Source organism: Carettochelys insculpta, chromosome 5 (assembly GCF_033958435.1).
Source record: "Carettochelys insculpta isolate YL-2023 chromosome 5, ASM3395843v1, whole genome shotgun sequence".
Taxonomy (NCBI): domain Eukaryota; kingdom Metazoa; phylum Chordata; order Testudines; family Carettochelyidae; genus Carettochelys; species Carettochelys insculpta.
The window spans coordinates 1,141,891-1,156,935 of record NC_134141.1 but is presented as its reverse complement, the minus strand read 5'-3'; the positions used below and the strand labels follow the sequence as shown (position 1 = coordinate 1,156,935).

The 15,045-nt window shown below is 55.2% G+C and overlaps 1 protein-coding gene across 6 annotated transcripts in view; it reads right to left on the bottom strand.

The window, feature by feature from the left end:
• LOC142013308 (stimulated by retinoic acid gene 6 protein-like) overlaps positions 1 to 15,045 on the bottom strand; it is a 57,215-nt gene that overhangs the window by 19,905 nt on the left and 22,265 nt on the right. For 5 of the 6 annotated variants that reach the window (XM_074994500.1, XM_074994502.1, XM_074994501.1 and 2 more), the window contains 8 exons: positions 13,932 to 14,032; positions 11,494 to 11,624; positions 9,429 to 9,549; positions 8,266 to 8,311; positions 7,104 to 7,232; positions 3,197 to 3,267; positions 2,410 to 2,521; positions 1,548 to 1,701 (listed from right to left, as the gene is read on the bottom strand). In XM_074994500.1, coding sequence (XP_074850601.1) covers positions 1,548 to 1,701; positions 2,410 to 2,521; positions 3,197 to 3,267; positions 7,104 to 7,232; positions 8,266 to 8,311; positions 9,429 to 9,549; positions 11,494 to 11,624; positions 13,932 to 14,032 — 865 coding nt within the window. The remainder of the gene's footprint in view (positions 1 to 1,547; positions 1,702 to 2,409; positions 2,522 to 3,196; positions 3,268 to 7,103; positions 7,233 to 8,265; positions 8,312 to 9,428; positions 9,550 to 11,493; positions 11,625 to 13,931; positions 14,033 to 15,045) is intronic. The other variant, XM_074994504.1, reaches the window with a different exon arrangement.

Genomic DNA, 15,045 nt, shown 5'->3' with positions numbered 1-15,045 from the left:
ACGTGCTGTAATGTAGCCACATGCAGCTCTTGGGCTGACTGAGACAATCACTAGGTGAAACTTCTGGCCTGTGGTATGCGTAAGGGGACTGCTGGTCCCTTACTAAAACTCCGTGGGGGGTTGGCTTGGTTAGCAGCAAGGGAGTCTCTGGATACAGCCCCAGCACAGGGGGACTCCTCTATCCAAGAGGCCTTGTGGGCCAGACAGGGGAGGGGTTGTGCTAGGGAGAAGGGTCCTGCCACCCAGAGCAAATGACTGACCTGTTTCTGAGGTCTCCATGCCACAGAGCAGAGTGATGTGGTTTCTACTCACTTTGACCACTTTTCCTTATTCACTTTTTGTAAAGTTGATTGTTGTTCCACAAATCATATTTGCTTTGAACTCTCTGTAATCCACAGTGGGCCATGGAGCATTCAGTGTGAGGCAAGGACCCCGGAGTGGGGACACCCTAGCCCCTGCCCTAGGTGACCACAATAAGGTGGGGGTTGAGCCCCCAGAAATCCTGGCCTCAGCCTTCTTGGGGGGTTACTCCTGCCACACAGGAGAGTGGAAGGGGCACCCTCAGGCTCAGGTAGGCCTCTGCATACAGGGAGTAGGAGTGGGGACTCAGAGCCTTTGACTGGTCCATGTCCCAGGGGAAGTGTAGAAGTCAGGCGAGTTCCCCCCAACAGCGGGACCATTCCCCTGCTTACATATACAGCATGTCACACTCAGTGGACTGAATTCTCCCTTTTGACCTTCAGTTTATGAAATTCAAACCAACTCTTATAGACTCTTTACATAGCGCAATAAAGCTTTCTTCAGACACCATCCCACCTAAACCCCATTTCATGGCCAGCTGAGCAAAGATGTTTAACAGAACACAACCAACCATTTTTCTCCTGTTCTTTTGTCTGATGATCTTCTGCTGTCAAACTCCACGTTACTCAGCATTCAACCTCTCACACACTATGCAGCAGGTGAAGTGACAATTCGTGATTCATCATATGATTTTGCTCCAGTATTAGGGACTAGGTATCTAGCTAGATCTGTTCAAAAAATTCCAGCTGAGAGTCCTTCTATCAGCAAATGATGTTTTTAACTCGAACTTTTGCAGTAATGAGACAGTTTTCATAAAAATTTGATTTGGAGGGAAAACGCTAGAAAAAACATTTTGATGACAATGACATAGTCCATTTCAGTACTTTCAGAGTGAACCGTTTCAATTTTTCATTTTGAAATGATTTCATTTTGAATTTTTGCTATTTTAAAGCTTTTTTAATTTACTTTGATCATTTTAATTTAATTCTTGAACTTTAATTTAAAATGTCAGTTTTAAAATGACATTTTCCACCTCAATGGACCCAATATGATTTTTTCAAAACATCAGTTTTATGGGATTTTCTTTTTCTTTTTTCCATTCCCATTTGGACTCAGATGTCAGAATCACACAAGAAGGCACATTGCCCACCAGGGGATGGGCTCAGCCTTAAGAAGGGCGAGTTCAGTCTGCTTTTTGGAAATGGATCACACTCAACCCCCACCTTTAAAAAATGACATATCTGTACCTTGACTGACATTAATAAACTCTTTCAGCTTCAGCACAACCAGTGCATGTACTTCTGAGCCATTGCTATAATCAACAAGCTCTTCAAAGTTCTGCTCCAGCACATTTAGCCCTTCGGAGAATTGCTTGTAAATGTAAAACTCAATCACAATAAACTGCAGGAAAACAGATAAAAACAGCAGCTTAGCAATCTTCTCATTGGCCACTTCTACAGAATAACACTGCAGGCCCTATGGTCGCATGAGGCCACATTCATCCCTCATGTTACTCCATGGGAAACTGACCAGTTACATTTGATTTTAAACACACATTGTCTTTCACATACGGGGAGTCATCTTAATCTTTACATGACAACAAATGGCTGTAGGCCCATTTTGTCCCTTGGAGAATGCTGTGGGAGTTAATCTCCACTGATTTTGAACCAGTCACCGCGGAAGGGCAGGATGCTTAGAATTAAGCATGCTTGGATGTGTTCCCAGGGAATGACAGTGTCAATCCATGATACTCATGCATGAGTGCATCTCACATGACACACACTGGCCTGGCAGCCTCGTCTCCTGCCTGCATCTCAGGCAACCTGTCACAAACAAGAGAAACTCCTACCAAACTCCCACAGGCCTAGAACTGGAATGGAGGGTACTCGGTCAAAGAACCACTAGACTATGGACTCTGGTCCGAAGGGAGCCAGTGGCACTGTTACATGAGTGGACAGTCCCTGTTTTAGGTTAAGGGCAATGGTTACTGGAGAGCTGTTCTTTCAACACCCAGACTGAACTCATTACAAAGCACACCAGGGCTGTGTGACCCACACTGTGCTTGCTTGGAGTAGTGCTTCTCAGGGAATAAGCATGCAATTTACTCACAATATAGAGGCAGATTAAGGCTAGCACAAATGTGCCAATCATTCTGCCCGGAAACTGAAAGCATGGGTCCCATTCATACACCTTGCGCTGGAACCAAGATTTCCGAGCCTGCCTGTAAGTGGTTGAAGATGGACAAAGAGAACTGACATGTTTGGTGGTGACACAGGGACAGAGCGCTGCACTAGAGGCACTTCAAGGCCCAAGCCCCATTCCAGCAGTTTTCTCCCTTTCCATAAAAACATCCCACCACATCTTCCGCTCCCAACTGTCTCTCCCTCTGGGCACAGGTGGAGAGGCCCCCACCTGGCCCAAGCAGATGTCAGCCTTTCCCCTAAAAGCCCATTCTCAACAGCCCACTTGACTCCAGCACAAAGCCGCCCCCCCCCCCCCCCCCCGGTGAGGAACCTCCGCACTCCCGCAGTCTCTGCTGCAAGGGCAGTCCCTCCCCGCTGCTGCATGCCGGCTTGGCAGAGGCAGCCCCCGCCTGCAGGGTCGGCAGGTGGCTCTGAGTCCCAGGGGAAGGCGAAAGAGGACAGAGTGCTCTGCTCTCTAGTCAATGCTGATGAGTGCCGTTCAGAGGCCAGGTGGGTCAGGCACACCATGGACGAGTGGGGACCTTTCAGTGACCACAGAACATGGCTTGTCCCTGGCTCACGGCAGGGGATCAGCCAAGGCCCGGTGTGCATGTCAGTCAGTGAGTAACAGCACATGCAGAAGTTCCTGAGAGCCAAATCTGAACTCTCTGTGGCTTGGTTTTCCGGGTCGGAAATGAAGATGTCCGGCTCACCGTTCTGGGGGTTTCCCAAGCAGACGCTTCACGTGCTGAGCCTGATGCACTTCCAGGAAATAATTAACCTCCTGTTTTAAAGGAACAGTGATTGACAGCCTCTCAAAGCATGCTCTTCCGCGCGGGAAGAGATTCAAACATATGGAACCAGGGCTCCCTTGTATCTGCCCAACGGACACTGTACAGCCAAAAACTAGGACTGGGTTCAAAAAAAAAAAGAGCTAGATAAATTCCTGGCAGAAAGGTCATCAGTGGCCATTAGCCAGGACAGGCAGGCTGTGTCTACACTAGCCCCAAACTTCAAAATTGCCATGCAAATGGCCATTTCGAAGTTTACTAATGAAGCGCTGAAATACATATTCAGCACTTCATTAGCATGCGGGCAGCCGCGGCACTTCGAAATTGACGCGCCTCACTGCCGCGCGGCTCGTCCCGACGGGGCTCCTTTTCGAAAGGACCTCATGAGCTGATGGGAATAAGGGGACTTCGAAGTAGGCGGGGTCCTTTCGAAAAGGAGCCCCGTCGGGACGAGCCGCGCGACGGCGAGGCGCGTCAATTTCGAAGTGCCGCGGCCGCCCACATGCTAATGAAGCGCTGAATATGTATTTCAGCGCTTCATTAGTAAACTTCGAAATGGCCATTTGCATGGCCATTTTGAAGTTTGGGGCACGTGTAGACACGGCCGCAGAGATGTAAGCCCAAGGTCTGGGTGCGTTTCAGGCTCTGCTGCCAGCAGCTGGGACTGAGTGATGGTAATGGATCAGTTGATGACAGTTCATCCCTCTGACACACCTGGCACTAGCCACTCTTGGAAGACAGGCCACCGGGCTAGAGACCTGTCCTGAATGACATTCTCATGCTCTTCCTAAGGAAGATGTGCTACGGTGGTGGGGGTACATCAAAGCTTCCCAGCCTCCTAGTGGTGGGCAGGGATGTAACCCCATGCTCTGGGCCCCCCCACACCTCAGCTGATGGCCCCACAGCTCCACTGCACCCTGTCCTGGCAAAGAGTTCTCTGAGAGGAAAGCAGCAGCACTGGGGAACCAGGGAGATCTGGCTCTGCAGCAGCCACCAACCCCGGAGCTGCCTGCTGTCAGCAAGCTGGGTCCTTGCTGGAGCCAGAGGCACGAGAAGCCATGCTGGCTCATCTGGAGCAGGAGCCACGCCATGCCAGGCCAGGCAGGGCTCACTGCTGCCCAGCTGATTGGCAGGAGTTCAGAAGGGCCCTGCCAATTCAGTCCAAGTGGGTGAGAAAATGGATTGTTTTTAATTGGCCCTGAGAGGCAAGGAAGAGCTTCCATTCGGAGTCTGCCACCCCCAGACGAGGTTCAAACCGGAGGGCTGAGCCCCAGACCAGTGAAGGAAGGCTGATGCCCTTCTGGCAGGTGGAGAGCTAGGGCTTGTGGGCTCCATCTCCCCATGCTGCTGTTGCCTGGCTGTGTGTTGCTGAGGAAATTGCTGAGATCAGACATAGGGAGAAGGGGGTGATGAACAGGGGCCCACTTCTTACCAGCTGATGGGAGGCCCTGGGCCCAGACAACCTCGGGAGTAGAGAGTAGACACACTGAGGCTGGATCAGGGGATTCCTTACAAATAGCAGCAGGCAGCTGCGAGGCGTGGCTGGTGGATAGGAGAATGCAGCTGGGGATAGGGCTGGTGGGTGGAGGAAGCGGCCTGGGAAAGGTCTCGAGCTCCAGGAGTGGCAGGACAAGGGCTGACTTAGCCAGTAATAAGAATCAATTTCACACCAGACATGTTGGCACCTTTCAGCAAATCACCACCTACCCAACTTAAAGTATGGCAGAGCGCATTCCCCTGCAGGGCCCCATGGGCTCCAGGAGCAGAGCTCAGGGAGACAGCCTCAGAAGGCTAACTATACTGCCATCACGGGCTGATTGCAGCTTTAATTTAGCCTGCTTGTGAACTGGCAGTAGCTGATGCAGCAGGATGGACATCAGAGCTGGCTGGTTGCCCAAGTACTTACCCAGGCATCCCGTGAGTGCAGTGTAAGCATACCCATTGTTTCCTGGGCTGAGCACCAGTGCTCCATGGGAGCTGGGCGCTTGGGTGGCTGCTCGAGAGAGATTCAGTGCCACCCAGCTGATTAGCAGAATGCCCACAGATAGGCTGGTATTTCTCCTGGAGTCGCATGTTGGCAATGGCTCGGTGCACATAACAAAATTTATTCCACCCACGGGTGGGAGAGAGAGAGGGAACATTGGTGATCGCCCCAGGAGAATGGCCCCGTCTCTTTGTACTAGTCCTGCCTTTGTCTTTTGGTCCCTCAGAGCTATTCCCTGTGCCCTCTGACTCTTCACTACTGTACTTTAATCTCTGGCCCCCAGGGCCCTGTGGCACGTGAGTGTGACTCAGAGGATGGGCTGTAGTGCTGGGCAGCTCATCTCTTCGTGAGTTCCTGTGAACCAGAACTGTTGGTCTTCCCTTTCATTCTCTCCTCCACTCCCCGTGGAGAGGTGGTGAGCACAAGGAACGGCAGCCAGCCCGCCATGGACAGCACTGGGTGCCTGGCTGGTTTCCTGTCCCCGCTCCCAGCTGTGACTCTGGAAAACGATGCTGCACACAGGCGGGGCTGCTGTTTGCCAAGGAGCATGCTGCCCTGGGCTCTGGGAGGAGAAAAGGATGGACTCCCCCTGAGCTGTTTTGCGCCCCTACGCCCACGTCACGCTGTGTCTCTGAGCAGGGAACCTGGAGCCCCTTAAAGCACAGGCTGGGGGAACACAGCTGTGTCAGACACGCTGTCCCAAAGGACTAGGGTGACCATATTTCCCTATACCACACATGGGACATTGGGGGGCAGCTCCCCAGCTGCCCTCTGCCACAAGGTGCCTGAAGGGAGCTGCTGCCCCACAGGGGAGCTCCCTGGTTCCAGAGGTGGTTGCCCTGCGGTGGGGATTTGCTGGCTGCCCCACATCACTGGGCTCCAGGGATGCTCCCTGGCTCCAGGGGTGACTGCCCTGTGGGGGCTGCCATCTTGCTGGAGGTTGCTGTGGCTCCTGACTGCCCCATGCCTCCAGGCCCCCAAAGGCATGGGGCTGCTGCCCCACAGGGGACCTCCCCAGCTGCCCCACATCTCAGGGTTCCAGCAATGGGGCTGCAGCCCTGCTCGGGGGGCGTCTCCATGGCCACGGAGGGTGGCTGCCCCACACCTCGGGGCACTGGCAATAGGACTGCCACCCTGCTCGGGGGGCGTCTCCATGGCCACGGAGGGTGGCTGCCCCACACCTCGGGGCACTGGCAATGGGATGCCACCCTGCTCGGGGGGTGTCTCCATGGCCGCGGAGGGTGGCTGCCCCACACCTCGGGGCACTGGCAATGGGGCGGCAGCCCTGCTGTGGGGGTCTCCCCGGCTGCAGAGGGTGGCTGCCCCACACCTCGGGGCACTGGCAATGGGATGGCACCCTGCTCGGGGGGTGTCTCCATGGCCGCGGAGGGTGGCTGCCCCACACCTCGGGGCACTGGCAATAGGACTGCCACCCTGCTCGGGGGGCGTCTCCATGGCCGCGGAGGGTGGCTGCCCCACACCTCGGGGCACTGGCAATGGGATGGCACCCTGCTCGGGGGGCGTCTCCATGGCCGCGGAGGGTGGCTGCCCCACACCTCGGGGCACTGGCAATGGGACGGCAGCCCTGCGGGAGAGCTCTGTGGCTGCTCCATGCCTTAAGGTGCCAGCAACAATGCTGCTGCCATGTGGGAGAGCTGGGGGTGGAGGTGGCTGCCCTATGGGGAGGCAGTGGAGGGAGATGGTTGCATGGGAGGCTGCCTGTGAGATGGGGGTTGGGTTACCTCCCCGCAGTGGTCTCCCCAGCTGCAGGGCAGCTGCCTCGCAGAGAGTGGCAGAGGGAGGGAGAGATTAATAAACGGGAAGCAGTTGCCCAGGAATACTCACGCTTGGCACACCTCTCTTTAACCGAACCCGCAGCGCTTTCACACACATCAGGATAAAGCGGCCCAGCAAGAAGACCAGGCACAGGAGTGAGGGCCAATAAAATATGATCTTCTCATAGTCTCCTATCATCTGAGTGGGGAAAGCCGAATGCAGAGGTGTCAGAGAACTGCTGGTGAGCGGGACAAGCCCACAGAGTACAGCAGGGAGCTCTTTAAAGGGGCTGCCCCTTCAGAGAATACCACATCCCCATGTGGGCTGACGCCTGTCTCCCTCGCCTGGTGGTCAGAATGAGCATGGAGTCAGATTCCACACCTTGTGGCTCACCACCACTTCGGTATACACCTCTGCCCCAGCTGCCAGCTGGCCTGTCTGTGCCCTGCTTCTCCCTCTGTACTGCCCTCCTCGCCAGGCGACAGGGCGCTCAGCACAGCCCGGGGCCACCTCGACGCACCTGCTTTTTGCCAGCAGTGCTCTGGGTGTCCCTGCTGCAGCCCGAGATGTGCCTACTGCTGGGCACAGCAAGGGCACTAAGGGCCAGACTTGGATGGGGGGGTGCTTTGGAAAATGCCACGAGGCCCCTCTGCCTCCTCTGGCACCTCGATCGCTCTAAAGCATCCAGCCAGAAGACCCAGCTCCGGCAGCACGTGTCAGCACATCCCTATTCCCACTGATCACGCTGGGCTTACGGATGTGTTCAAGGGCCTCGCTGGTCAGAGCCGATGACCCTGCTGCTCCCTCAGCCCCCACAGGGTTTGCTGCGACAAGACCAGGGAAGAGGAGAACAGGAGCAAGTGTTACTGGCCTAAAACTGGGGCAGTTTCTGACAATGCAGGGAACTGGGTGATGGCACAGATTCTCAGCAGACATGGTGGTTTCTCCATCACTCGTGTCCTTAAATCAGGCCTGTCAGTCTCCTTCTACATCTGCTTTTGGCAGTCGCATGTTCTGAGTCTGATGGGGAGGTACCAAGTAAAAGGCTCTGACCTGGCCAATCTAGGAGGTCAAATTTTCTGACCCTACTTGCCGCTTCTAGCCTTAAAAGCTATGAAACCATGACCTATGGGGCCAAGGGTTAGCTCGCAGCGCAACAGAGAACAGCACACGCTGCCTGGCTGGGGGCGAAGAGGGTAACTCGGATTGTTACTGTACCTCTCAAACTTACCTGTCCATGTGGGCACTGCGCAACGTATATGGCCGTGACCAGGAACCTGGAAAACAGACAGGTGTTACTGCACTCCTACTGCAGTGGTTACAGCACACCCAACCTCACTGTGCGCAGCCTGGCCACAGTCACAGGACCCCCAGCCCTGATCTTGTAATCAAACACATGCAGAACACTCCAAAGCCCTTTGCAGAGAGTGGGGCCATGCACCTGCACCATTGAGATAGCAGGGTAAGGGCCCCAGGCACTGTGAGATACTTGCATAAAATTACCGTCAAGATGTCTATGAAATAAGGTCTGTTCTTCGGATGTGCATGACACACTGTACCAGCTGGCAGAGGCAGAGGTTTGCCCTGCAATGGGCAGTTCATTTCCAGCCTGGGTAACTCTGAGCTATCATGAGAAAGACAGCTGGGTAGCCCTGGCAATGCATGTGCTGGCTCTAGGATGGGACCGTGGCTGGTGGTTCGCCCATCACGCTGCTGCTCTCTCTAGCATGCTCACGCGGTCAGAGTGAGAGGGTGCATCTCCAGGAGCTGGAAATTAATCCTTCTCCTGCAGTGTAAACCTACCCATTGACCAAGCTGATTCCAACTCTCCCTGCTCAGCAAGGAGGCCACAGAAGTGAGTGTCCCTTCACCCCAAGCAGTGGACGTGGGGTGGGGGTAAAGGTCACACTCCCGAGAAATGCCAGAGCAAAGACCCTCGAGAGAGACAGAACTCCTCCCTTTCCCACGCAGGCCTGCCTGTGAGCCTCAGGCCTGCTCTACGGGGCCACCTCTGGGGAAGGGTGTGAGGAGAGTTGTCTCTAAGGCCTGTTCGGTTCAACACTTGCTACTCTGCACTGCTCCCCGCCACCCTACACCCATAACACACACACCTGTGCTGCTCTCCAGCACCCGCTCCCTGGGCAGCAGCCTGGCATGGGGGTCCTGGCACCCTCATACTGCATTCCCATATAGGAGTAGCCAGAACACATACGCCAGCCAGTATCGTGGGAAGAGACAGGCTGTGAGTGGCCCAAACAGGGCTCCATTCTGTAGGTTCTCTGCACTGCAGCCCTGCAGCAAAGCCCTGAGGCACAAGGAGTCCCACGGAAATTAGTGGTCAGTGCTCTGCAGGGTTATGCCAGGGGCTGTATCTCCAGGGGATGTGTGGCTTACCAAGTGCAAGTGTAGAAGAATCCCAGGACAGAGCCCACGAGCCGGAATTCCGTTGAGAGGCAGGCAAAGAAAGGGAAGTAGGCGAGCCCCACTTCAGTGCCTCCGATGAGAAGCAGAATGGCTGGAGAGAGAGGACATGAGGCCAGGCTGCTAGCGTCAGTTCTGAAATCCATGCCTATGCACGAGCTCCCACCAGGCACTACACACTCAGCCGCTTCCTCTCGCACAAGGCTGGGACGCAGCTGGGAATGTGCAGCATTCCCTGGGTTCTGGAGAGTCAGGCTCGTGTTCTAACAAGGCCCTGGGCTCAGAATACAGGCCCTTGCCTCTTCTGCCAGCTGAGTGAGCTGCAGCCCTGCACGTGGACAGGGCACCTGTTCACGGACAAGGACTGCCTGAAGCTAAGTGACCTTCAGACAGCGCAGGAGCAGAAGATGAGCCACGGGAAATTCTGAGCAACTGAGAAACCCCTGTGTCCATTACACTGCTGATTCCGTCCCTGCCTGTCCCAGCCATCTGCCTTTGGTCCCCAGGCCTTCCATATCTCCTACTGCCCTTCAAAGAACAAATTAATTCAACCCCTCCCTGACTTTGGCAGTACTGTGCCTTTGGCAAGCTGCTCTCTGTGATTTCCCTGGACTACTCAACAGCTCACCCCGTCTGCACCAGGGCTTTGGACCAGGTGTGTTAAACTGGGTTAGCTAACAGGTCTTCTCCAGGCCCTAACTTACAGCCCGGTCAGCTGCTTTCCAGCTACGCTTCCCTCCTGCCCCTGCAGCATGCAGGTCACATGCCTTCTGCACACCTGCCAAGTGCCAGTCTGACGGAGGTTCGTTGCTTTATGAAGTCCATTAATGCTAATGCAGTCGTAGCTCTCAAGTACCTAGCACACCACATAACCACTGCTGAGTCTCTGGCTACAATGGTCCTAGGAGTGTCACCTACCTGTGCTGGGAACTCACACGCCAGCATAACAGCACCTCTGCAGTCCTCAGTGCAGTACGCAGGTGCAATGTGGGGCTTGCAGTGACAAGGTTTGCTATCCCATGCTGGTGCCAGCCTGCACGTGCAATGGTGCGGTACAGCCACACTGGTGTAGCTGCAGCTGGGCATGTGTCCCCAGGTCCTGGGAGAGAGGACTGGACTCCGAAGTCAGTTACACCAGTTTAAATCCGGAGGAACTCCACTCCACATCTTAACTGGAGTGACTCAGTTTGCAAATGCAGAGGCCATTGGGGTTGGGGAGCAGATGATCTTCTCTGGCCAATGAGCACAGCTGTAACACATCCTTAACATGAGCTGTGTGCCTGTGACAAGGCCTTCCGTGGCTGGGCAGCCCAGTGGCAGACTGTTGGTTAGGGGCTGCAGGGGGACCTGACCCCTCCTTTTCCTTTTAGCATTGGACTGTTTCCACCTCTAAGCAGCAGAGATGGGTCTTGCTCCCAGCTGTGTGTTGGGGAGCGGTTCAGGACCTGTGCTTCTGAGCTGCTTCCTATGTAAGTCCTTTCATGTGGAGGTGGCCCCGCTAGTCCAGTTCCCCACAGCTGGGACTTGCCTGCAGACTCCCCTTGGCAGGAGAAGACTTGCTTGCTTCCAGTGGCTACAGGCACTGAGATCTCCTGCCTCTTCACCAGTCAGCCCCCTGAGCCAGCTCCCTTCTCTCCTCCCCCTCCGCTACCCCCCAGGCCAGGAATTGGCTGCAGGTATAACAGGGCAGGGTTAGCTGAACCCACAGGTTTTCTTTAACCCCCACTGTGCCTGGCAGCCGCTTCTCTGCTCCTTCACAGTCCCAAAGGCAGCCTGGCCTTGCCGCAGTCGAGATCAGGGATGGGATGGGATGGGATGGGATGGCAGGAAAAGACCACAGCTCTTCCCAGAGGCTGCACTGCCAGGCCTGAGCAAGGCGACATACCCAGCAGCATTATCGCATGAGGAAGCCCCAGGCCAAGCCAAGGAAACCACTCCCTGGTTTAAGGCTGCTCTGAGAGCCAGACTGAAGGGCCAAAGAAGGAAAGGAAGGAGGAGCAACCTGCCGCTAAAGCTGTTTCTGTGAGCTGCACTGTACCTTGGGCCCACTGGGGTACCTGCAGGGGCAGGTAACTGTCCGAGAACAGGAACATCACTTTATTGGCTGTAGCTCCAAAGGCAAACCCAAATGACCAGCGGTTGCTGAACGTCCCAACGAAATCCAGGGGCCTGTGAACAAAAGCAACAGCTGCTGCTGAGCGCTGGTTCCCACTCTGCCCTGCTACTTGCACCTGATTGAACGGCAAATGCCACCAGGCACACTCCGGAGGCCTTTGTCTCTGCTTGTCTGGCTGAAAGAGGTGCTGTAGCTCAGTCAGGAGCCTGGCACAGGACTCAGGGGGTTGTTCTGTGGCCTGTGTCATGCAGGTCAGAAGAGTGGACCCTAAGATCCCCTTCTGATCTGTGACCCTGCAACTTGGTTTCCCATCGTGTAGTGGCATTGTTACAGCTCTGCCTGCCAAGGGCTGTGCTACCCTTTCACCACCCTGTGCCTCCTTCATCCACTGCTTTCAATAAGCTCCAGCCATATGCCTGGTCTAGGATGTCGTCCTCCTGGGGCTCGAATCTCAGAGTCAAATCCCCACTGACACCTAGGCAGCTGGCCCTGCGGCAGCGCTGACCTCAGATACAGCTGGACTCTGCCAAATGCGCCATGAGAAGCATCAGTGTCTCTTGCTGCTACAGATGGGGGTGCCCAGAGAGCCAGCTGGGACCACATACTGCTAAGACGAGCTGAGACCCCTGAGCCCCAGCCACAGCTCCCCTGGAGCATGGGATCCTACGTGCTGCAACAAGAAAAGGGCAGGCTCTGTACAGAGAGCCACATAAAACACAGCAAGATGGAGCCAGCCTCCTGGCAGCTGCCTGAAGAAATGTGAGCACTACACAGCCTCTCTGGGCCCTGCCGCTCTTCTCTGCCATGTACTTTGAACTCCAAAGGACTGACTGGGGGCGTTGGTTCACTTCTTCCATGTATGAACATGTGGCCCCACTGACCTGCTCCCTGGCAGCAGTAACCAGCCCTTGGGAGGCAGCTGCTCCCATCGGGGCAGGATTAAAACTTTTCAGAGGGTCTGCTGGCATCCCTGAGTCACCTGGGAAAACATGGCAATTGGCCGGGCCTCATGGAAGCTACTTCCTAGGAACAAATAGCCAGGAGGTTCCTGCGTGTGCGCGCTAGTTCAGGGCTTCGCTCCTTTGCCTGCCCACCGTGTCCACAGCCTTACCCCAACAGGTGGCTGCCCCACGCTCACTCCTTAACTGGGTACATGACAGACAGCCCTCAACCATGGAGCCAACTTCTGCAGACAGGATCCTGCCTGCACAGTCTGAGCTCAAGGGTACTGTGGGGGCGTTTGCCAATGAGCCACCAAAGGAAGGGAACAGTTTGTGAAGCTATGGCTACATCTACACGTGCCCCAAACTTCGAAATGGCCATGCAAATGGCCATTTCGAAGTTTACTAATGAAGCGCTGAAATGCATATTCAGCGCTTCATTAGCATGCGGGCGGCAGCGGCGCTTCGAAATTGACGCTCCTTGCCGCCGCGCGGCGCGTCCAGACGGGGCTCCTTTTCGAAAGGACGCCACCTTCTTCGAAGTCCCCTTATTCCCATGAGCTCACGGGAATAAGGGGACTTCGAAGTAGGCAGGGCCCTTTCGAAAAGGAGCCCCGTCTGGACGCGCCGCGCGGCGGCAACGCTCGTCAATTTCGAAGCGCCGCTGCCGCCCGCATGCTAATGAAGCGCTGAATATGCATTTCAGCGCTTCATTAGTAAACTTCGAAATGGCCATTTGCATGGCCATTTCGAAGTTTGGGGCACGTGTAGACACAGCCTATCACCCCACCCAGTATAGCTGTGGGCTAGCAAATCCCTTCCTGCAGAGAGGGGAGGCTGCGTCTAACACCACATGGGTGCCCAGCGGTGCAGCCCTCCCTCCTCTTCCACAGGGGCCCTGAGCTCCAGTGGGGTGAGCTTTCTGCAGCACTAGAAGTGAGTGCAGCCTCTCAGAAAGGACCCAGTGATTAACGGAGACAGCCAGAGACCGGGGCGTGCATTCCACTTTCTCCACCACTCCAGAGGCCTGAAGCCTGCTTCACAGACGATAGGCAGGAGTCTCCCTCAGGCCCCTGGGAGCAAACGAGGAGTGACTGCACTGAGCTGGGGGGAGTAGCTCTGGGGTGAATCAGGCACCTGTGAAAGGGGGATGAAGCTCACAGTGTCGCTGACATTTCTGTGCAGATGTCTCTCTACAGAGCCACTGAATGGCTGATTGATGCTGCTGTCCTGTTGCTGGTGAGACCCAGGGGAGGGAGCTGGACATGCTAAGGGGATGCAGAGGCATTTGCTCTCTGAATAAAAGCTCATCCTCATCTCAGCCTCCTCCCACATCTCCCCTCTGCGAGCACAGCAGGCAGGGCAGCCAGGCCTGTGGAAGGGGCAGGCCCAGCAGCGAGGAGTTATGCTCTGACTCACACCACAATGCCAAAGCGGCCATTGAGCAGGCACAGTTTTCCATCTGCCTGACTCCTCCTCACTCTTCTTTCCAGGAAGGACAGCACTACAATGATGGCAAACTGCAAGAAAAGGAGAAGAGCTGTGAGCAGGAGAGTCTGAGCCACGGCCCTGGGAACGAAGGCAGCTGCTAGGACCACAGAGCTGCACCTGCAATGCAGAACAGCATCCCTTCCAGAGCCATGGTACGCTGATACTGTCACACCTTGCCAGGCCTCCAGGTCCTGTGTTCTTCTTCTCTCACCTTGGAGCAGGCTGTTTCCTCACCAGCCTGGGAGCTTGACAGCAATCCCACTGACTTCTCTCACCAGCCGCTCCTGCTGGGGGGTGAGTCTTTGACAGAGCTGCAGCAGGATGCTGACACTCTCCAAAGACAACCCCACCCAGCCCTCTGGGTGCTAAAGAGAGCCAGGGTATGGGTGAGAGGGTGTGGCTGTGTGTCGCTTATGGGCAGACAGTCATGCTCTTGCTCAGCCTGCTCAGCTCAGCTCAGTCAGGGCACACCCCACAAAATCTGAGCCTCAGACTCTTCTCACCCAGGTCCAAGGTATGGGGTGCATCAGAAGAGCAGGCAGCCTTTGCATGCACACAAAGATATGGAGGGTCCAGCCCAGCTAGAACTCCCTATGGCTTCACATGTGACTAAATCAGTTCCCCTAGGCGATAGACTGCAAGGCATCAAGAGAATCATAGAACAACAGAGCTGAAAGAGACCTAAAAAAGCCATCAAGTCCAGCCCCTGCTCTAAGCAGGACCAAACCCATCAGATCAGCCCAGCCAGGGCTTTGTCGAGGTGAGACTTAAGCACCTCCAGGGATGGAGACTCCACTACTTCCCTGGGCAGACCATTCCAATGCTTCACCACCCTCCTAGTGAAAATGTTTTTCCTAATGTTCAACCTGGACCTTCCCAACCGCAACTTGAGACCATTGTTCCGTGTTCTGCCATCCGTGACCACTGTGAACAGCCTCTCTCCAGCCTCTTTGCAGCCTCTCTTCAGTAAGTTGAAGGCTGTTATCAAGTCCCCCCTCAGTCTTCTCTTCTGCAGACTAAACAGTCCCAATTCCCTCAACCT